Here is a 22369-nt window from a genome sequence, read left to right on the forward strand (position 1 = left end):
TGAGCAAATAAGAACATCTGCTTAAAATAACACTTACCTCAATTATAGAAACCCCTCAGTTGGAAGCGTGCTGTGCTGACAGGCAGTCCCTGAAATCGCGTCATCATTGCTGTTCTCATCACCTCTTCACTTCTCCATGTCAGCTCCAGGAGCACTGCGTCAGCTCTTAGAGGCAGAATAATTTTTATCACATCCTGGTACAGCACCTAACGTCAACAGGGCTCTTGTTCCAAGCTAGATTTTTATAGTTTATGGTATAGCATAATATAAACGTTGTCATTTGCCTGTGGAAGCTCTGGGCACTACGTTACCAGGCTGGGAGGTACTTCATGGCAATTCAACACCCTTATGACAGCCTAAGAAAATTATGTTGATTTTGCTCCACTTGGTTCCTCATCTTTTTCTCCACTGCTTTCTCGGTTTACCCCAGGTAACTTCTACTGTCATGGCTGGCTGCCCTTCCTTACTCCTGAGTGCTGTCACCAGCTCCTGGTGCTGGTGGAACTTTGGGAGTGACCAGGCTGGAAGCCCCGGGTGGTACAACTCGGCAGTTCACTAAAATTAAAGTCCAAGAGGGTGAGCTGTAGGACAAAACAGATGGGGAACCTGCTTCGGCTGTAAAACTCAGCACTTTGTTTGTCTTTGTGGGTGTTAATATTTTTTCTTGATGCAGACGTAAAGACTTCTCATACAAAGCCAGAGGGGAGAGAGAAAATTGAGACCAGGCACACAACGACAGCAAACAGAGGAACACCAGGGACAGGGTGTTACGTGGACAACACCACAGCAGCGGTTTTCAGTCAGTTGCTAGCTGTGAGAGGGCTGGCTGGTGTTTGGAGAGGGAATCCCACACTCTTGACCGCGTGTGCACTTAGAGGAGGCTCAACGCAGGACGAGCAAGCTGAGCTGCGGCTCGCTTCAAATAAACCTCAAGTAGTCCAACTGTAATTTGGAGACAAAAATTTGAAGGAAAAAAAAAAAAGCAGCTGACCTCACAGCTCGATTTAAGGCACTGCCAGGCCCTGAGATTTTCACAGAAGAGCAAAAAGGGGCTCTCGCCCCTTTCTTTGAGGAGCGTTTCTGGACTCAAGACAGCCGTCTCCTGCCCCTTGTGGGGTCGGTAAGCCTCATTTTCCTGTCAACCTGAGCGAACGGGGGAACCCTCCAGCCACCTCTGAAACAATCCTTTTATCTCCCCAGCTCTGCGCTGAACTCTACAAAGGCCCGACCGGCGGTGGGGAGGGAGGGGGGGATTTCTTCCCCAGCCTTAAAAACCCCGTAGTAAACACGGAGCGGGGGCCTGGCCAGACACAGCCGCGTGGGTGACACGGGGACAAAACACAACCCGGCGTCACTTGCCATGCGCTGCCCGCGGCCCTGGGCGTTGGAGGAGGAGGAGGAGGAGGAAGAAGAAGAAGGAGAAGGGGGGGGAGCGTGGATCGGGCCGGCCCAAGCGGCGCTGGGGTTCCCCCTTCCCTGCCGCCCTCCTCCGCGCTGCGGGGGCTGCGGCGGGGCCGCCGGGCGGGGGGGGGGAGGAGGAGGAGGAGGAGGAGGAGGAAAAAAGGGAAGGGAGGAGGAGCCGGGAGCCGCCGCTCCGAGGCGGGCGGGTTGCACACACTCACACAAGCACAGTGTGCGGAGGAGGAGGAAGGAGGAGGAGGAGGAGGAGGTCGGCGCCTCAGCGCGGCCGCGGCCACCCTGCGCAGCGCGGCTGAGGTAAAAGGCGGCGGCCGTTGGGGAGCGACCGTTGGGGGTCGACCGTTAAGGGGTGGCCGTTGGGGGGGGTGACCGTTGGGGTGCCGGCAGCAGCACCGCGTCCTTCCTCAGCTCAGCAGCGGCTGTGCCTGCCCCGGGCCGTAACCTTGGGCTCCCCGCTCCGCCCGGGGCGGCTCCCCCGGTCCCCCCCGGCCCCCTGCGGGTCCCCTCGGGCTCGGTGCCCGGCCGCGGAGCCCGGCGTGTGGTGTGGCTGTGGTGGGGGGCGCGGGGGGCGCTTCCCCCTCCTCATCCTCGCTGCCAGCTGTGCAGCTCGCCGTAGTTCCTTCGGAGCATCCGGATTGTGTCAGGGCTGGGCGGTTTGACAAATGTTTCTGTGGAGTTAAGTATAACTTTCTTGCGGTGGTTTCTTTTTTTTTTTTTTTTCTCCTTCCTCCTTCTTGGAAGAAGGCTCACCTTTGAAGGTTTTTGTTTGTTTTCTTCCAGATGAAATGAAAGGTCTCTGGGGATACGAGAGCCTGGGTTGCCTGTGTGTGTGTGTGTGTGAAGTAGATGCAGGCTTTTGAAGCCGCTTGCTCTGTGGTAACTTCCAAAGCCAGGTGCAAAACAATGTTTCCCTTTTGCCACCGAGGCTGTGCACCCTGTTTGATGCGTGGCTTTGAAATATGTGCGGTCAGACACCTGTTACTTAATGCTGTTTATCCTTTCCAGCTACAGTTAGCCAGCCTCGCTCTTCTTTATTGAGTATCTGAAAATAAATGACATGTATTCCTCTATGCTAGCATGTAGTAGAAACCCGGGAACCTAATGTGTTTGTGAGGTGTGTGATGCGTCTTTGTTAGGTAATGCTTTCTCGAAGGGGAATAATTTTGGAAAGTTATCAAATAATCTTTATCTGTGAGAGAATTTACATAACGTTAAAGTGCCCGTGGGGATGCATCCGTAAGAAAGACTGGCAGTCAGGGCTACCCGGAATCCAAGTCTTGCACAGCATAAATCTATATTCAAGTGTGAAACACTCTCATAGTGCTTAAATAACGCTTGGGCTTTCAAGCTTCATGTGATGTTGTACTGTGGAATTCTCAAATTAATACACGGAGTTGATGTGGAGCGCGGAGAAAACGTCGCATTTCTGATTCTGCAAAAGGATGGAGCAGATTCTTTCATAACATGCTTGTGTTGGTGGTTGTATTCTGTCATTTACTTGAGGAGTTGTAGCAAGCCGGCGGTATTTTCTCTAACTTCTGAAAGCGTAACATTGACAGTATTTATGGGCTTTTTCCAGATGAAGGGTATCTAATATTGGTGTGTTCCACAAAATAATTATTGTTATGTAGAGCTGAGTGATTTTGTATTACACAGAGACGATTCCTTAATGTGAGTTGGGAAGAGACTTATTCCTCTCTGCAACTGGTAACTTTGCAAAGTAATTAAAATAAATTACAGTTTTCAGGGATGAGAATTCCTTTCCCACCTATTAATACCACTCTAGCTTCAAATGTCAGTTTTGATTCATCTCTTGATGATAGCACTAAAAACCAGGTATTAATGTGAAAGTTAAACCTCTGGTGAGAATATAACTGCATGTAGCTGTCAAAATAAAATTTTAAGATCTGATTTGATTGCTGGATGTGGATGCATACATGGTAGAGTAACAATGCCTATTATTTTATAGACATGCACCCACGCAGAGGAGCTTTGTTCTAAAACAGTTTTTTCTGTCATGAATTTATGCATAACGTACACTCTGCTTTTTCTTGCTGTGCAGGGAATAAAGAACCTTGAGAGGGAAGAGGTAAAGACCAAAAGGGGGGAAGAGAGATTTCATATGAATTTCCCTTACTGGCAGAGGAAATACCTTCTTGTTATGTGCCACCCAAAATCACTGGTTGTGTTCGGCTTTCCCATTTTTCTAAAATAATGGTGAGTTGTTTTGGCTTGGTGTATGCTGCTGACTTCTGTTGCAGACTTGGCTGTTTGTTCCAGTAATATCTGGCTGTGATGATGAACTTGGGGCTATGTTGTTAGTCTGTCAAGTATTTATTACAGCTTTGTAGGAATTGATTATTTGTGCAACATTTGCATACACCGTGTTGAAAACTTCTAGGATTATAACTTCCATACTTTGTGAGTTTACTTACGCTGTCTTCTTGCTCATTTTTTAACTTGTCACTTTTAGTGGTCTACTTGTATTGTTTTGTGGTTTACTTTCCCTAGGTGGTTTTAACAGCTGAATTACTGTTCCTTCCTGTTTGTAACTTGCAGAAGAATGAAGTTTGAGACTGCTGTTTTCATATTTTCCTTAAAATTTAATTAATCCCTTTTCCAGTTGAAAAGCAGAAAAGGGACAGAGGAATGCTTATCAGAACTTTAAAAATGAGAACAAAAACTTAATCCAGGAATTTCACTTAAGAGTGACTAGTTATGAAAACTGATACCTCCTTGATTTGTTGGAGAAGACTGGTTTCCTCTGTAGTTTTAATCATCTCTCCCATTAGACTCAGAATACTGTTGTAAATTAGTTTAGAAGTGAAATTTTCCAATTCGTAAAATCTCTGGTTGGTTGTTGGTGGGAATCATTATGAAAGGTTGCATAAGCATTATTTGCAGGGTGGCTAATGAGTAGCCTGGGCTTAGTTCCATTCTCTAATAAATAGGTGCATTGTGCCGCTTTGAATATTGCAAACTCAATAGCTTGTCTTCGTTTACTGATTTTGCAAGATGTGTTATATGTACAGTTTGGGGAAAACTCTTTAATGTCATCAGGGGTTGTACATGATGGAGATATTTATGACACAGACTATTAACCCTTCAAATGTTTTTTGTTGGTGGTGTTTGTTTTGTTGTTGTTTGATTATTTTTATTATTACACTGTTTAGGACATCTTATTTTTATGAAAGACTCATATGTAGTACTTATCATAACAAAATGACTTAAAGGCATGCATCAAAGGCTTGGATGAATTTTATTCAGTGGGACTTTCTGGGAGCAGACTTTGTGGTACTCTTGCTGCTGCACTAAAAGCATGTGTAGGCTTGACTTTGATGTGAGGTATTGGACTTGTATTTCCAAAGATCTGACCTCCAGTGGGTTTGAATATATGCAGTGCTGATATAAATACCAAAAATTTGTGCTTTGATGTTAAGGGGCCTGTTTTGCTTATGCTCTTACTCTGTGAACATTAAGCTGTAAAAACCTATCTCACTGTTCCTTACCCATCTCTTTAAGGTAGAGGTTTCTGGAAATTTTCTACATATGGATAAAGAGGTTTATGAAACTGTGGAAGACAACAGTTCCAGAATGGCTCAAAGTCTAATTAACAGTGCCTAGCAATAACTTCCGGGTTCCAGAAGGATGTACTGATATATTTGAGTGCTTAGAACAGAGCTACAACTTGAGTAGGAGTATCAGTATGGCCCTTTCACAGCCAGGACTCTGTACTTTCAGGGCATTATGATTCTGGGCGGTTATGTGAGGTACAGAAATAGATGGAGCAGCATTGTTATGGCTTCAGATATTCCTCTCCAGCAGCCTTCTAGATGTTGAGCTGATCTTATACCTGTGAGGATGTTGCTGCTGGGATCTTGGAAGAAAACCAGTACTTGTTTCCTCCTTTTGAAGACCTATATCAGCCTTATGTAAGGTGGTGAGGTGCTGTGGTTTCTTTTGTCAGTTTGTCTATACAAGCCATTCTCTAGTGAGGCTGTTACTGCTGTTAATAGGATGGTGCAATATCTAGGTATCATCCACTCAGAGAAGAACTCATTAAATCTGCACCCAGGCAACAGCAAAAGACTATCGATTTCTGGAGAAGGAAGGAATGAAACAAAACTCTCCTCTTCTACTGAAGAGCCCAGCCATCAGGCGGGCTGTTACAAAGCCATCCTTGCCTGTTTGCCAAGTTACTAGGCTTTGATGAATGGTATTTGCCAGTGGTTGTAAAGCTTTGTTTTACCTTTGGAGTTCTAAGAAGCACCAGTCTGTCTTTTCTGTGCAAGGAAACCTGTTCCAGGGATCAGTACAGGTGTCACTGAAAGGCTAGGCTGCCGTAACTTAGTGTATCTGCTCATGAAAAGGGAAAACTATGAGGTCTCCAGCTAGGTAAAGCCACTTCTCTCTTTCATAGCTTAAGTTTCTGTGGCCACTTGGGCCCTTTACTCTGACCTCTCTGTGGCTTCCTGCTCTCTTCCATTGCCAGCAACTTGTATTGATCCTATCCCACCAACTGCTAAGAGGTGGCTGTGGGACAGTGGAGATCACACAGCCCGTGGCTACAGGGACGGAGAGGTTTTACTTGTCCTCCCATGTTGTGACCAAGTCATTGAATGAGGAGGTGAATCCATAATCTGACTTTCTGCAATTGCTGTGTACTCTCTGATAGAAGTTCTGCTCCATAACCAGAAAGTTTGATGTTGCATCTCTCCTCTTGCTTCTTGTTCAGAAACATGGTTTAAGTAGGTGATTGGCAGCTGTCATATATCTAAAGTTTTTGTCTTATTTTTCATTTCACATGGAAGCTATTATTTTACTACCACGATGATGAAACTCTATGCTTGGACAATTAAGGGCTTGTTTGTTTCTCAAATCAAGAGCTTGTTTCTTTAACCAGTAACAGTAACTTGGAGCTCTAGGCAGCTGTGTTCCCAGCTCCTAGGTTTGGAAAAAGTTGGTTCTATTCAGTTGACTTTGGGGGTCTCAAATTCTGACTTGCTTTGTGAGGTAACTTTGGATGACCACAAGAAGATCTATTAAGGTGTAGGTTCAAGGTTAGGTTCAAGAGTAACTGTTCAGATTGAATGCGCTGCTTCTTTTAAGATGTTACACTGATGGATCATTAATTTCTTTGAAATGTTGTAATCAGGGCCTTTGCTTGCATTTTTATTCAATACAATATGAAAATATGAAGAGGAAAAATGTACAGATGGTTTTTATGCAACTCTGATAGGTGGATTACATTTTATATCAGATCTATCATTATGCCGTTTGAGAAAGCTGGATAGCCAACTATATCCACATTTGTGCGCATTTTGGTGAGGAGGAAGCTGATATGAAAATAGTATTGAAGAGCACATTATTCTTGAACTTGTAGATGGATTTCGTTTTCTAACAACATCTATATTGAATTTAGGCACACATGTTCCTGCAGACTGGAAGTGAGCAGTCAGGAGGTTAGTGACTAACAAAGGCAGCAAATAGAGTAAGGACTTAAAAGGTTAGTAAGAAACATCTCTTGGATTCCAGCGATCTGGTTTCCATGATCCTGTGAACAATGTGATGTTGTAGAAAATAATAAGGAAGGTCTGTGAAATGTAAGCTGTGGTTTTGAACAAGATAGGTTGGATGAAAGAGCTTCTCATGTCAAAGTGGTAATTTTCCTCCTTGATCTTTTAGGCCTTCATTCCAAAACTAAGAGATTTTCTGTTCTCTTTTTTTTTTTTTTTTTCTCTCCCCTTCTCCTCTATCACTCTTCTTTCCTGAGCTTGAAATTGCTGTCTCTCTCACATTTGTTTTTTGTTTTTCCTACCTGAGACAGTGGTGATGTTCATTATTCCTGCTGCTGTGTGCACTAAACTTGCAGCATGATCTTTTGGACATTATTTTTTATCTAGTTTCCTTTTAGTTGAGGCTACGTTCTGGATCCAAGACGCTTGTCCTTATCACAACCTTTAGACATCTATATTGTTGCTGCAGCTGCTAAAGGGAAATGTAGGGAGGAAACAGAATTAACAGCTACAGTAAGAGCCTACTTGTTTTGCAATACTCAAATTAGGATGAATTTTTTTTTTTTAAAGCAATGTTCAATATTAATACCTTCATGCAAGTTGCTCTTTTACTTACACAGACACGATAAGGACACGTTACTCTAATTCATCCAGAGTTCCTCTCAAAAAAGTGAGTGGAAATAGAAGATAAATGAAATAATGGGGCGTATGAAGTGGAGTCATGGAATGGTTGCTCTGACTAGGCTGGCATGATTTATTGAACCAAACAGAATTGGTATAATCACTTCTGTGAAGGACTGTGATCAGGGAAGGAACAGTGGTTTTGAAGAAGAAGGGGGAGGGGCTGAGGAACTTAAGGTAGGTTTGTTTGCAGAAATTATAATGGAGCTTATTTCTGTGAAAGGAGAGGTGGTGTGGCAGGTCTGCTGATCAAATGGACTATGTATTGTTCCTAAACCTTGACTGGAAGGCAGATGGGCTGTTGCATGATTTAATTTTTTTTTCTCTCCAGATATAGCTTGTGACGGTTGGTGCAGATTAATTGGGCTCTCTGCTGGGTGCAGAGAACTGTACTGCATGCCTGACATCAGCAAAGAATAGACCGAGTAATGATTTTTTTTTCTGGTCTTACAGTCTGTTATTTGTGTACACCACTGCTCTACAAAATATGCCTTCGAATAATTGTCATACTCTAAACAACAAGGCAAGATGGAATGTGATTGCAGGTATATCAGAGCAGCTTGCAAATGAGGTGCTGCAGTCTGGCATACGAGCTGTTAGTTGCAGCTAATGTGAGTATTTTGACATCGTGGCTCAGCTTGTAATTTTCACATTGGAAATCTCCTGCATCCGTGTATGCTGCAGGTGCAGGGGAGCTCTCAGGAAATTCCCTCAGCCTGTCTGCTACCCCTCACATGATGCAGCTATCTGCTTTGATTGGTGAATTCCCATGCTGAAGCAGAAGGTGGGGGTATGGAGGAGACGGCAGAGCTGCAACCTGGGAGAATAACTGAGGGCTCAAACAGGGCAGCCTGAGTAGGGAGGAGATTCAGCTGCTGCTTGCTTTCCTGGGGAGACGGTGGTGCCATATTCAGCCCTGCATAGCAGCTGTAGCTGTTTCTGCCTGCTTTAAAGCTAGGAGAGGTAGCCCTGGTGTCTGTCATGTTTCGCCTGTGGAGGGTCTGTTGGGCTTGTAATGTCTTTCTGCCTCGGTTGAACCGATAAAGCAATTGCTTCCAAACCCTTCACATCTGGCAATGTCTAGCAGTCCGGCTGTTGTTTTTGCTGATGTGCTGTTTTTCAGCTATGAAACGTACGCAGGCTTTTTGTTGACCTGTCACTATAGCAGGTGGCACAGAACAGAAGTAACTTCTTAGTAAGCCTTTGCCCAGGTCAGAACAAAATAGGCAGCTTTTTAATTGTACAGGTTACTGCTTCCCTTCATTCTTGTATCGTTCATTTAGCACTGCTCACCTCAGGCAGTCCCTCATCTACTTGGCCGCATCCTAAAGCGTTATGCATGTGTGGCCCCATGTGTTTTTTTTTCATTTTTTTCCACCTCTGCCCTATCTCCTTTGCAGATTGGAAGTAGTGGAATGTGCACACACGCCTAGCCTGCCCAACAGGTGGTATACGATAGAATGGTCTCCTTTGAGATATCCTAATGAGAGCATAAGGTTAACTTGAAGTCATATAACAGTGGATTGTAACTGTGTGCTGTTTCGTGTGTGTATCTTTAGACAAGAAAATGTCTTGCAGCTAAATTGGCCTTTGTGTCAGGTAATGGAAGAAGTATTTGTACTGCTTTGATGTGAGTTTTTGCCATCTCATCCCATGTTGAATTAATGAAGACTGACACCTTGGAAGGAGCATATGGCATTTAACTGTCTCTGAGGCAAATCCAATTAAAAAGTTGATGTACTGCTGATGACCTTGGTAACCTGTACTGGTACTTTTGTGAACGGGTGTACAGATTGTGTGCGTAGGACTGAGTACCCCAAACGTCTCTTTTTGCAGATTTAGCTGTTAGTAAACGTTTACTTTGGAAAAGAAAGACGGCTGATGATCGCTCTAGTTCTCTTCAGTGAACAGGTAGTAAGGATGTATAGGTGCTTAGATGGACAGGAGAAAAAAACAAAAAAAACAAAAAAAAACAGCTGTATCAGTCTTCTGCATTTTGTTTTTCTCTCTTAAGCTTTATGAACATTACTATGGAGTTGCTGTTCCTACTGTGTGTTTTCATTCAGTTGGTATGGAAGGTATAAATCTTAATTTCTGCTAGTCTGTTTGAGTTCCTTTACAAGACTTCTTATTAATGAAGTCTGCACTGCAAATTGTGGTTGATAGGGGAATCACAGCTCACTACTTAAACCTTTATCAGCTAGTCCAGGTTGTGTGTAAAACCTCAACCACCATTTATCTGCTGCATCTTCACTTTCAGTGCTGTTCCTTTCATTAAATTGCAGCCCCAGAAAAATTAACGTGTTGTTCCCAGCTATGGTAACAGATCACCAGTTTGCTTATTCAGTTAGTGGTTTTCTTTTCTTTTTTTTTTTGTTTGTTTGTTTGTTTTTAAATGGTAGGGATATTGTACTTTCCAGATCTTGCTTAGATCCTTGTGTTAGTTTCTAACAACTTCCTACGATGAGCTAAAGGCCTTGTTTAATGCAAATGTAACCCTAAATGTGGGGAAATCGAAAGTATATCTTTGTAGCAATTCTTTGCTATACAAACACATTTATTTTGTAAACTTCTCTTGTATTTAAAAAACAACAACAAACATATGAGATGAAAGCGATACTTACATGAGTAGCTGTGAGTTGGTATAAAGTAGGGTAATTTAAAAACAAAAATAAAAAACAGTGAGCTTAGCTGCTGAGGACTTTATCATCTTTGTAGCACTTCAGTTTTCCAAACTGATTCAACCTGTCAATAAGTACACGCTCAATTTATATATCTTTGTTTTAGTTATGCTTCCTTAAATAGTGCCCTGTGATCTTCACAGTTCTCATCCTGGTTATGATTCCATTTTACCCTTGATGAGACACTGCTCACTTTAATTTACCATAACCACCTCCCCTCCCCACAGAACAATTGAGGCTGAATATTGTGAAAACAAAGATATAATCCCAGCTCTCAGATGCTTGCTATGTTAAAAACATCTATTAAGCTGATCTGAAATTATGCGGAAAGAAATACAGGTAGTTCTTCAGGTAATTTTGAATCATCAAATGATTGATACAGTGAGTGGTTTTCCATGATTCAGGTGCTGAGCAATGTGGAGATTACTTTATGACTCTTGAAAACTGAAAAACAGATCTTGAAATTCACAGGTAGAAATGACAGCGAATTACATTGCTGTGTTAACTGTTACATTATACAGTTCTGAGAAGTTGGCTCCGTATCACCGTAATTTAGTATGAGAAGGTTTGCTGTGTATTTTCATTTAACTTTCTTCCATTTTTTAATGGATTTTTCTACAAGACACAATCTTAATACAGCAAAATAATAATAATAAAAACCCTAGTCATGTAAAATTACATTTTTTTCATAACTTAGTTTTTTAATTACTTCATTTTTTTCCATTCTCTTCATAAAGGCTGATATCTAAAAGAATAGTTCCTGACTTCTAGTGGCACTGAAGTACAATAAAGGCCTTCATGACTAATTTGAAACTTTAAAACCATAACTTGGATCATGAAGGTGTTGGTTTCCACAGCTCTCAGATGAAAGGCAAAGCCTTTCTTCAAATTGTAGAGGTAGTAATTATCAGAGCAAGATGTCATTTTTTATTTTTTTTTAAGAGTTTTAAAACGTTATATCTAAAAGGTGGTACCTTATAAACCTACAATATTTGTCATGTAAGGTACATCTCTTCCTTAAAAATAATTGGTAATTTAAATGATAATGGCTTTCTGGTAATATTGCTTAATTTCATTAGCCCTCAAAATTTCATGGAATCCCTCAGTAACTAAGAAACCAACTCATTTCAGTTTAAAAACAAAACAAAACACAGGTGCTTCTCTATACATGAAATACAAATAAATTCCTGGCTTTTTCTCTTTTGTAGAAGTTGAAGGAAAGATGACACTGCATAGTTATTTTTAAAACACAGAAAAGAATTCTTATTTAAAAATGATTGGAAGTGGAAAAATCTTTTTTCTTTCCATCTCTTCAAAGTATCATAACCTCTCAGGTTTTTAGGAATTGAAGAATGTTTTCTTAAAGGCCTTGACAGGTCACATTTTGCTTAGCTGGATAGTCTGCAGTTCAGCTGGTAATTAGCATGCATGTTTCTTAATGACTGAAACAAAATTTTTAACCAAAGTTGTCTCTATGTTCAGCAACGTCTGTTGACAAGGTGTGCGTGTTACAGCCATATAACTTAAGTCAATGTGAGCCTTGTATTCATTTCCAAATCACTTTGTGCCTCAGCTAAGAAATCTCTCAGAAGGCTGTTCAATTTATCTGTTCTCTTATTGCAATCCCTTCACAGTGAGGTTTCTGCATCTGCAGGCTTTATAGGCCAAACCTGTTTGTGTCTACTTACTTGTCTATTTTTCATTGTTAAAAGGGAAAATAATAATAGAGGAAAATTGCCGTATGAGGGGTACGTGACTGGAGATGTGATTTGTTCTGTTCTCAGCAAAGCTCATTCTGAGCAAAGCCCATGAGGTAAGGATTGGTGAGATGATCTTTGAAGAGCTGATAAGAAGCAGGGTATATAAATATTAACATTAATACAGCAAGTGGCTCTGCAGACCATGTCTAGCTCAATGCTGCCAGTGTTGCGCTGTCATTGGGACTGTGTTTTGGCCTGGCAAAAGTTAGAGAAAGTCACTCTTAATTTTTCCTCTCTGTTCAGCTTCCCATCTTTAGAAAGACTTTATTGTCACCTTGCAAGGTATTAGTGAAGCTTGGATGATGCTTGTCTGCTGACTGCTTTGATATGCTGTATCAGTGGTGCTATAGTATGTTATTTTGATGATTATTTTGTACTGGTCTACTTGCTGCCTCTAAAAAGCTATCAGTTGCTTAATAATACTTGGAAGCAAAGCCAAAGACAGAGTGGGAGTAAAAGAAAAGCCTATTCTATCCAGTAGATAAAGCATAAAAAGAGGCTCCTCATTTTTTCCTCTCTTGAAATTAGACCTGACAAAGAGAGAACCAAAATCTGAAAAGTGCACAGTATATTGAATGATCAGAAATGATGATTATATTCCTGTACCTGTAGTAAAAAGCATCACCTTGACCAGCAGAGCCCTGCTGGCACTTATGTTGGGCTTTGACTCAGGTACTAGGAGGAGGCATGCCATCTGTGAGAAATAAAACTGAACTGGGCACAGCATGCTGCAGCAACCCAGCCCTTCAGAACTTGAGATATGATTACATCAGTTTGTATGTTTTGCAGGTGAAGTACCTTATTTGGCTTCAGAACTTAATTTGACAATTTCCTTGGTATACATCCAAGGAAGGTCAAATTATTCCATCTAAAGTGAAATGTATATCCAAAAAGTTGGGTCAAGACAAACATGTTTTGAACTATAGGACTGGGATGAAGGTTAGAGCTTATAAACTTTTGTGGTGTAGGAAGGATAGGGCCCACCTTGAAGGCTGTTTCTTTGCTGTGTGGTAATTCTAGAGTCTTCATTTTTTTTTCTTCCTGTATTGTTTGGACAAAGGCATATCTGGCTGTAGCGAGAACTTTTTTTAAATTTACATTTCTTTCTGTTCCAGGCCAGGATCTGGGTTAAATACAGTGTCTTGCACACACACCCCACCTCTGGTGGTCTGACTATGATAATTTTCCAATCTCTCTCTTATCTGTCATGGTAGTGCCTGACATGACAGTTCATTCTCTTATGAACACTTGGATACACAACAACCTTCTGCAATGCATACTTGCAGTTTGATCCCTTAAAGTATGAAGAATTCAGGAACATTACGTAGGTTTAGTACGATCCCTTAAGGGTTCTTTATTCATGCCCTAAATTGCAAGGTTTCTGGGGCAGGGACTATCCGTGCATTATTTATTTTATGGCATATATGGCATTTCTTCTTCTTTTTTTTTTTCTCTTTTCCTTTTGACCTGGTTGGTGACCGTTCATTGGTACTTTAGATGAGATAATATACTGCAGCACAGTGTTTTTAACTAAACTATTGAGTGTTGTAAGTTAAAAAGAAATGGCATCCATGTTGTTCAGTTCAACATGCTGAAGTGTCTAAAGCTATAAAGCAGCTTTCAGCATGATTAAGATAATTTGTTATATTTTTATATTCCAATTGTTGAGACTATTTTAGTGTAATAAGAAGGCTTACAGAAGCTAGCAGCATGCGTGTTAACAGGGATTCTGGTAAATTACTTCTTGACCTTGAATTGCAAATCAGAATGTAGGAAATCAGGGGCATGCACATACTATAGCAGAGCAAACTCCCAGGCGTGCAGCTTAATGTATGGAGTAAAGCATTGCTCATTCTGCTTAGATTGACGTGTCATGCAGCATTAGAGGCCATTGTCTTTAATACCTCTGTTATGGAAAAGATCCAGTTTTGATTTATAGCCCAGCAGTAGCGAGGTTCCATTCTGTTCGGTTTTAGAAGTGTAGTCTGATACAGGGTATTTAATCAAGTGGTCTGTTTTCGTATAATCTGTGACACCAGTCTTCCAGCAAAAATGTAAATGTGCTTCTTGGTGTATTTCTAGGTATGAGGATTCCCTCTGTAAACCTCCTAAGTCAGAGCATAACTCAGGAGCTCTCCCCCCCGCCTCCCCCTTGGCAACTGTACAGCCATAGTCTGAATCAGCAAAGCTTGCTTAAAGGGACAGTCTCAAGTCAGAGCCATACATGTGTATATATATGTATGGCTTTTTATTTTGTTTTTCAAAAAATGTACTCAAGCAGCTGCACACATGAAGTCTGCCACAGAATATCCCTGTCAGTTTTAAAACCATTTATCTGGGTTGTGTTGTTTCTGTTTCCTTCTTCTCTTTTCTAGTTCTGTGAAAAGCAATAAAAACAGACTGCATAGCTGGATGAGGAAAGCAATGGGAGAGATTGGGCAGAAATTGCTGTCAAATATACAAAGCATACATCTAGAAAGATGTTTCAGCTGTGCTTAAAATTATTTGACACTTTGCAGTTTTACAACACTCAGATCTAATGGTGGTTCTGGAACCTCTTCTTAGGCATTATATGTACTTGTTAAAAATGCTGTTTGCCCAAATGCATTTGTAACATCGGTATCAGAGGAGCCTGGAGTTGAATACAATTTTTCAAACAGAGGCAACAACATAAGCATTCAGCCATTCTTCTAATTGCAGTAGTAAAGATCAGTTTAAAAATTGGAGCTGCATGGGGTAATAGTTGTCGGTCAAGTGGGACTACAAAATTATTGGCTCGCTTTTAGGTGTAAGTTTTTACTGCGTGCAGCCTAGCACAAACTGGTGCTGGCTATCATCATCAGTGATTGGTTTTAATACAGCATAGGACCCAGGATGTTTGCACAGTGAGGCTCTGTAAACCCCTGTTGCAGGTGTGTAATGCTTTAATCTGCTTACTGGACAAATAGAAAATTAAACTAATGTCTCCCACTTTTTTGCTTGACAGGAAATCTGACCAGCCATATCAGATTTTGCCCCCAAGAAATTGCATCAGTTTAAAAAAAAAAAAAAAGGCATTGTACCTGCGACTTAATGTTTAAACTTGGTATTAAAACACAAGAGCAGAATAATGCAAACTGATAATGCAAATGGTTTTCTTGGGTGGATTTCAAATCCTGTGCTAGTATCTGGTAGAAGTTTTATTTTCTTGCATTGAAATACAGTGCTATTTCCATCACAATAATGCCAATTTTAGCTAGCTGGTTGCTGCTGGATTCAGAGATAGTAATCAAAAATTGTTTTGGAACGTAACTCTCAGTTAAGTACAGTGAACATTTTTCTTTTATGCTTCATATTATGCAGTGACTAAACATGTTTACTTTGAACTGGGTATGTGTTCTAGGTGGGTAGCAGTAAAATAAAAGTGTGTTTAAGCCCGCAGTAATTTAATTTCAGCTCTGTACATTTTGTTGAGACGAGAAAAGCTGCTGGCACTTAGGCCCTGCAGTGCGTTATGAAGTGGCTGCCAGTCACATTCTCCTATGGAATTAAAACAAATGGGAAGGCAGAGTGAGAAAGGGGAAAAGATATTTACATAAAATTAAATGTCTGTCCTGTGGTTTGCTTTTGTTCATAATGCCTGGTTACGTAAACTTCTTCCCACCACCTTGCTGAACTTGGAGCAAAGCAGGTTTTTTGTGGTGTAACATCTGCTAGCATAAAGTTTGTTGTAAATAGACTGTTTTGTCTCCACTGTGCAGCCCAGAAGGAAGGAAAGAAGGTATGGAAGGGGAGCATTCTCTAGAAGTGCGGGTGGCTTTAGTAATTGATAATGTTTTGTCATGTAGTGGTGTTTTTTGGTGGGGGGAGGGGATGTATCTTAATATGACTGCCAAAAAAGGGACTGTATTTAAAAGCTGAGCACATCTATCCTGGAGGATATTACCCTAATATGATTGGCTGTGTACTTCTCAATGTGTTATGGGACAGAAAGACTTGGATAAAATAGCATGCCCCCTCAGTGTTGTTTTTGCACTGTGCAGTTCAACTAGTATTATAACTGATACATAATTATCTCAGTAAATATTCAAGGGGAGGAAATAATGCTGTATAATCCCTCTCTTACTGTTGTCGAGGGTTGCAATTATAGAAGCACAGATCAAAATATGCTGCGTGGGAGTTGCTGGTCTGCATTTTGAAACATGAACAACAAGAAATGAACTATCAGACTCTGAGTACAGGGACACATCTCAAAAAGAATGACTGACCTGTGGTAGGACTTCTGTGATCATGTTGAGATGTCCCTGGAGACCTTAAATTATTGCATTTTATCTTTTTAAAGATTTAAAGAGCTGGCAGCTGATGGCTTGCTGGTCTGAAAGAAGCATCCGTTCTCTTCCCCTCTTCTCACCAACTGCTTGTTTCCTGGTGCCTGCATCGGCTGCCCAGGTTGCAGGCTGGATGCTGGGATTGCCCCTTCATTTCTGTTTTCTTTGGGTATGGTGAGAGGTCTTACTTGCTCTTAGTCAGAGTGTTTTTTTTTTTTTTTTTTTTTTTGTGAAAATGATTTCATTGGCCGAAGGAGAATAAAAGCATTTACACATAATTGAGCTGGATTCTTTGCAATGCCTTAAGTGAGGTCTTGGATTGTTACTGCTTTCATCTGCAGTGATTTCATAGATTAAAAACCTCTCAAAACTGCAGCAGGATAATTTTGGTTCCAGAGAATTACTGTATATGACTGAAGATAGTGTTTGTTTTTCTGAGGAAAAACAAAATATTCTCTTAAGACATAAGCAAAAGTACCTGCAGGAACTTTAAGATACCCTGAAATGTCAGCACTCAAGTTACAGATTGTTTTGTAGGCCTGTTACGTTTGCATACTGATAAGAGTTTGCGGTATCTATTTTGTATTTTGCATAAACACACTACTGTTTATTGCCTGGCTCAAGTGATGTAGTTTTATCAGATAAATATAACTCATTCACTGTATGAACAAGCCAGAGAGATTTATTTACATAAATAATTATTGAGAGTGTACTTAACTATTATCCATCAATATACTTTTCATAAAGAATAATTTCTGGCCTCCCAATTTTTTTTTGGCATCTCTCTGGAAAATAGTTTGCTTATTTTAGGAATTCAAGATACTGAACTCTGCTCAGCAAACACCAAGAAGTAGTTGAAGAACTAAGCTTTCAACATAGCTGTATGCATGCAGGTCCTGAGTTGAGAACTTTCTTGACTTGTGAGAGCGTGGCACCAGCAGCAGGTTGTGTGTTTCCTTTGTTTAATAAATTTCTGGCTTAATTCTGTGAAGCTAAATGTAACTGTTCTTAATTAATCCAGATGTGATTTTTGAGTGTGGTATTCTTTTAGCAGAAATGGATTAAATATATTTGTTCACTGGCTCTGAAGTTACTGACATATTTGTTTAGCTGCTGCTTTTCTCTGTGTCTGTAGGTCATAACTGTCTGTGTATTTCCTTGGGAATAGACAGCCTTAGGCCTACAGTCAGTACCATCCGGGTCAGTATCGGTGAAGAAAAGATGCAGTTATCTGGTGACTGAAAAGGCTACTGATCTTGTGGATTAGTACGTGAAATGTTCCAGAAAGACATGCCAGAGGCTCCACTTATGTAATGCTTTGAGCAGGAAGCTACTGAATTGTGTGTAGTGTGTGTCACCAGCAACAGCCTGATGTCCCTGGCACGGCTCCACTCCAGGAAGGAGCTGAGGTTTCTCCGAGGCTTCGGGCGAGGATGAACAACTTGACAGCATTAGCCCTAGCTAGAACAGTTTGCACCATTGAAGGCAGGACCTGGCAGCACACAGCCTCGCTGCCGTGCTGTTGGAGGCAGGGGGCTGACATCCTTTGGTTCCTTTGGTGTGGGGGGTTTCCTGCCCACAAGTGTGTACCAGCTGGCATTGTCTTATCAAGGAGTTAGCATTAAAGCAAGTGTGATTTGCAGCTTGTTGTTGTTGTTATTACTTGCAGATCTTGAAAAAAATTGCAAAGGAAGAAAAAACTGTTTTAGAAATTGCCATGTTATTGCACAGGGGATTTAGGTCTGTGGAATTTAAAAGAAATATATGTCTTAAAACAACTAACACAACACCATGGCTGATTGTCCTTTTTGGCACAAAATGAGTGAAAGTTTGGTAGGTAATGACTGTTTTAGAGTAAGACCAAAATCGTTGTGGTTAAATTAAGATTTTAATGGTCTTTTCTAAATCAGGTAATATTACTCCACTTTTAATTAGAATCAGGCAGAAAGTCCGTATTTGAGTTCTAAGGTTTTATTCTCCCAGTGGGCAACTCAAGTGAGTGCTCTTCATCCTCTGCCAAGTGTTCTTAGGTGGGAAACCACTGGAGACTTCTAGGAATGTGTTCCTGTCAGGTCATTCTTTGATCTTTTCAGAGATCAAAGTGTTTGTTTTTTTTTTGTTGTTGTTGTTGTTTTTGTTTTTGTTTTTTTAAGTTTTCTCGTTCAAAAAGTAAAGCTTTGGGATCCATTGACAAACCCAGGGTCTCAATGAAAGCTGTCCGTTGCGGTGATGGATCATCATGATTTAGCTGGGGATTTTGAAGACCTAATCCCCTGGTAATCTATAAAGAAAAACCTGAAGTCATACAGTGGGGAGAGACAGACAACTTGTTAAAGCTCTGCTGCCTGGTTAAGGTGATAGCATGGTTCGGATGACTAGTCAAGAAACAAATCTTGCCTTTCTGAACAGTAGCTCCGAGCTAGGTAAAAGCTTTGTCTCTTGGTGTTAGTGACATTTCTGTAGGAGAAATAAAAACTCCATTTGCTATCCATTATATGGAAGTGAAGATGTATGGTCCCAATGGCTCAGCTCTAACATAATTGCTTTTCAGAGGGATTTTGAAGACCATTTTTGTGTTGCTTGGCATTCTGATGGGGCCAGAACTTTCTGGTGAATACTGCAGTGTACCTAGTAGATTTTAGGGCTAATTTATAATTGGGTACTACCATACCAGGAAGAGTTGATATCACTGGACATGTGCAGCCGAGCAAGACACAGCTTACTTGCACAGTCTCTCTCAACTGTATCGTACAATACCATTAAGTTTAATGGCCATGTTTTCTTAATTTTTTTTTTTCAAAAACAGATCAGTTCACTTTCAATGATTCCCTTTCAGCTCATACTTCATATACAAGTGGGCTGGTGAGAGTAGCAAATCTCTGCAGTACAGAATAGGAGCTGCCCTTGATTCAAGCTGAAAGCTTATTTTTAATACTGATCCATTTCTTGAGTTCAGCAATGAATAAATGCTGCTGGAGTTGCTTGCTTTTTTTTTTTTTTTTTTTTTTTTTTTTTTCCACCAGGAAGAGAAACTGTTCTTCTGTAACATTATGAGGTTTTTCTAGTCTTGGCAATACTCTGGCTCATGCAGAAATGCATATGCATGTTCCCAGTGACAACTGAATGTCCAGTTTCCTTTCCTGTTGTGAAAGGACCAAAGTTATAAAAAGAAGTTTACCTTGCTTGTAAGGCCTGGATCGACTGGCAAGCACATAATGCATAAGGATGCTCTTAATTAAGAAAGAAAGTGAGACACCAGAGTTTAGATAGCACTATTAAATGCAAAGAATTAGGTGGCTAGTTAGTGAGAGGTATTCTGTTTACTACTAGATTATAATTTGTGCTGGACAGAATAATTAAATTGCTAAGTTTGGGACATTTAAGTATATTCAGGGATGCTGGGTTTCAGAACGGAAAGTATGCTGTCTGTCTTGCTTTTCTAATCATCATGGATCTTCAGCAGCAGTCTGAGTCTTCAGGGGTCTGTAAACCCCAGGATGAAAATCTCTACCTGTAATGTGTCAAGTAGAAGAAGGATTAGTATTATCTATTGTGTAGCCAGTGATGATTAATGAACGCTTCAGCATTTGATGCCTCAACAACTGTTTAGGTTTTTAGTTGCAATTGAAATCTGTGATACCTGTCTGGTTAAGTGTTCAGGAATTTAGGAACATGGAATCAATGATTCTCTGGAGGGTGAAAAAAAAAAAAAGGTATCAAGGTATTTAAGACCAGCTTATTTACCTCTTCTTTGGTTCCTTCATTTATTTTTCTTGGGACAGGAAAGGAATGAAAATATTAGGAATTATTAGGTATGTCTTTTTGGCCTTTACAACCAGCTGTGGAACAAAGGATAAACCTGAGGCTGCAGCTGCAGGCTGTTTCCCTGTCAGTATTTGAGTTACTGTGAATTAAGGGTTGCTCTGCATTTCTGCCTGTGTAACTGAGACCTGACTCTGGCTCTAAGTGTTTCCGTCAAAGAACTTACCGTCTTACTAAAAGGCCTCTGGAGATTTTGAACACAAACAAGATCTTGAAGAAAAAACCGGTTAGAAGACAAAGATTTTGATATTTATGTAATTAATGAAAGAAATCATCTTCTCTTTTAATTTTGAGACTGTGTTCATCTGTATATGTGGAACATGAGAAATTTCAGAGCCCAGTGGCAGTTTTACCCTGAAAGCTGTAAATGATTGAAAACAGTTGAGAAACAGATTCTGCTTCTGTTATGTGCATTAGGTGTGGCATGATGCTACTGATTTCGGTGGAGTTGTGCTATATTTTATGCTGATGTAATTGTGTTAAAATTTGACCACAATCTGCAAGAAAACAAATACTGAATATGTATCTGGCATTGCAGACTACTAATACAGTTTACATGCCTTAAAATATTTTTGTAACGTTGTTTTTTTTTCCAACAATAACATGTTTTGAGCTGTGAGTTTATTTTAGCACTAAACTGATTTCGGTTGACCCTAGAAATAAGTATAAGGACACTTTTGTGTGTAGTTATTAGGTGGTGGAGATGCAGTGATACCTTCTCATGTAATTAGATGCTATTCAGGCCATTCTGGAAGTGCACTAGCAAAATAAGAGTTTGGGGCATAAAAAAGCAAAAGCACTGTGTGCTCTTTTATTAGAAGAGCCCACTGTCAATATTTAATAAGAATGAAATACCTAGCCATCATCCCCTGAGTAGCTATTTATGTTCTGGAAAAAGTTCTGTTTTAGTAGAATTTTTAGGCAACTGCTGGAGATTTCACTAAAACAGGAAATGATTTTCTTTAACTGCTCTCATTGCTGTAATTGTGACCGCTGTGGTTCTTGTGACTCTGGTATGATACTTAGGGCATTTTATGCACCGTGAGTTTTCAGGGCAAAATGCTAGACCTTCAGCATGCTCTGGCATATCTTTGGCTGAGAGTTTGGGTTCCCAGAACCTCTGTTTCTATAATCTTGCTGGGGTATCTGTGTGTATATACACATGCATATGTGTACACACATGCGCATATATTTTTTTCTCCTACACTTCTTAAAAATCTTAAAGGTACCAGGTCAGATTTAATCCTGAGTGTGTGCATAGTGGATGCACTCGATTCTACGTTTCAATTTATTTTACCTTCAAGGGAAGAAGAAAACATGAAGCTTAATGACAGAGCAAAAAATAGAACTTCAGTCCTAAAGCATAGGCATTCTTGATGGACATTCATTTGAAGGACCTATTTAAGTTTATTTTGCATTATTTTGAAAACTGAACACTTGTTTGTTGTTTTTTTTTTTCCTTTCAAAGCCTCTTCTAATGCATAAGTTTCTAAACTAAATTTGGATTTAACTTCAGTTCTGAACACTTCTGTCCCCATCATTCCTCTTTCTGTAATAATTCTGCTTTGCTTGTTGTGTGGATGTTATCCTCGTGTCCAATAATGGATGTATTCTGATCCATTATGAGAAATTATTTCTGGGGGTTAAAAATGCCTTGACATAGCTCACTGAGTTTTATTAACTGGATATTCGTTTGTACAATTGTTTGATTTTTTTTTTGTTTGTTTGTTTGTTTTTTAGGGGAAGGACGTCATCTTCTACAATGGGAATTTCTACGGAGTAATTTCTGATTTTCAAAAAGTAAGTGTTTTTTCTATTAACCTTTTAATCTGGTCTTTTTTTTTACTAGATAATTTCCTTCAAGTTTTAAAATATTGCTTAGTGTTTCAATGCTGTGCTGGAAGTCTTAGTAGAATGAGGAATGTGTTCTGAAAGAACAATAGTTTAGGTTCACGAGGGGAGAGACTTCATCAGGAATTTAGGTCACAAGTCTGCAACTTCAGAGTATGCTGAGCTCTTCTGAAAACCAGGTACATTGACACTAAGAAAGATGTGTAAGGATGGCTTGGTACCACTGGCAACTTGAGGGCTTTATAGGTACTTGTTGACCTCATCTTTTTGTAGTGGCCTAACATTCTGTGGAGAAGGGGTTAAGGAATGAACTAACCTCTCTTTCCTGCTAA

The 22369-nt window shown here is 40.3% G+C and overlaps 1 protein-coding gene and 1 long non-coding RNA gene across 11 annotated transcripts in view; one reads left to right on the forward strand and one right to left on the reverse strand.

Annotated features, from left to right (window-relative positions):
- The window catches only part of LOC113843373 (uncharacterized), a 68187-nt gene extending 66093 nt beyond the window's left edge, over positions 1–2094 (reverse strand). For 2 of the 3 annotated variants that reach the window (XR_003496652.3, XR_005264528.2), the window contains exon 1: positions 38–1290. This is a non-coding gene — a long non-coding RNA (uncharacterized lncRNA). Of the gene's footprint in view, positions 1–37; positions 1291–1622 lie in introns of those variants that run through there. The other variant, XR_011807954.1, reaches the window with a different exon arrangement.
- PLCB4 (phospholipase C beta 4) overlaps positions 1–22369 on the forward strand; it is a 231450-nt gene that overhangs the window by 27262 nt on the left and 181819 nt on the right. For 3 of the 8 annotated variants that reach the window (XM_072035238.1, XM_072035242.1, XM_072035245.1), the window contains exons 1-3: positions 1504–1716; positions 3482–3636; positions 21927–21986. Coding sequence is in view for 1 of the 8 variants with exons in the window: in XM_072035245.1 (XP_071891346.1) it covers positions 3634–3636; positions 21927–21986 (63 nt within the window). In the remaining 7 variants the exon portion in view is untranslated. Of the gene's footprint in view, positions 1–1503; positions 1717–3481; positions 3637–21926; positions 21987–22369 lie in introns of those variants that run through there. The other 5 variants (XM_072035241.1, XM_072035237.1, XM_072035239.1 and 2 more) reach the window with 2 other exon arrangements.

This window comes from Anas platyrhynchos, chromosome 3, assembly GCF_047663525.1.
Source record: "Anas platyrhynchos isolate ZD024472 breed Pekin duck chromosome 3, IASCAAS_PekinDuck_T2T, whole genome shotgun sequence".
Classification (NCBI taxonomy): Eukaryota; Metazoa; Chordata; class Aves; order Anseriformes; family Anatidae; genus Anas; species Anas platyrhynchos.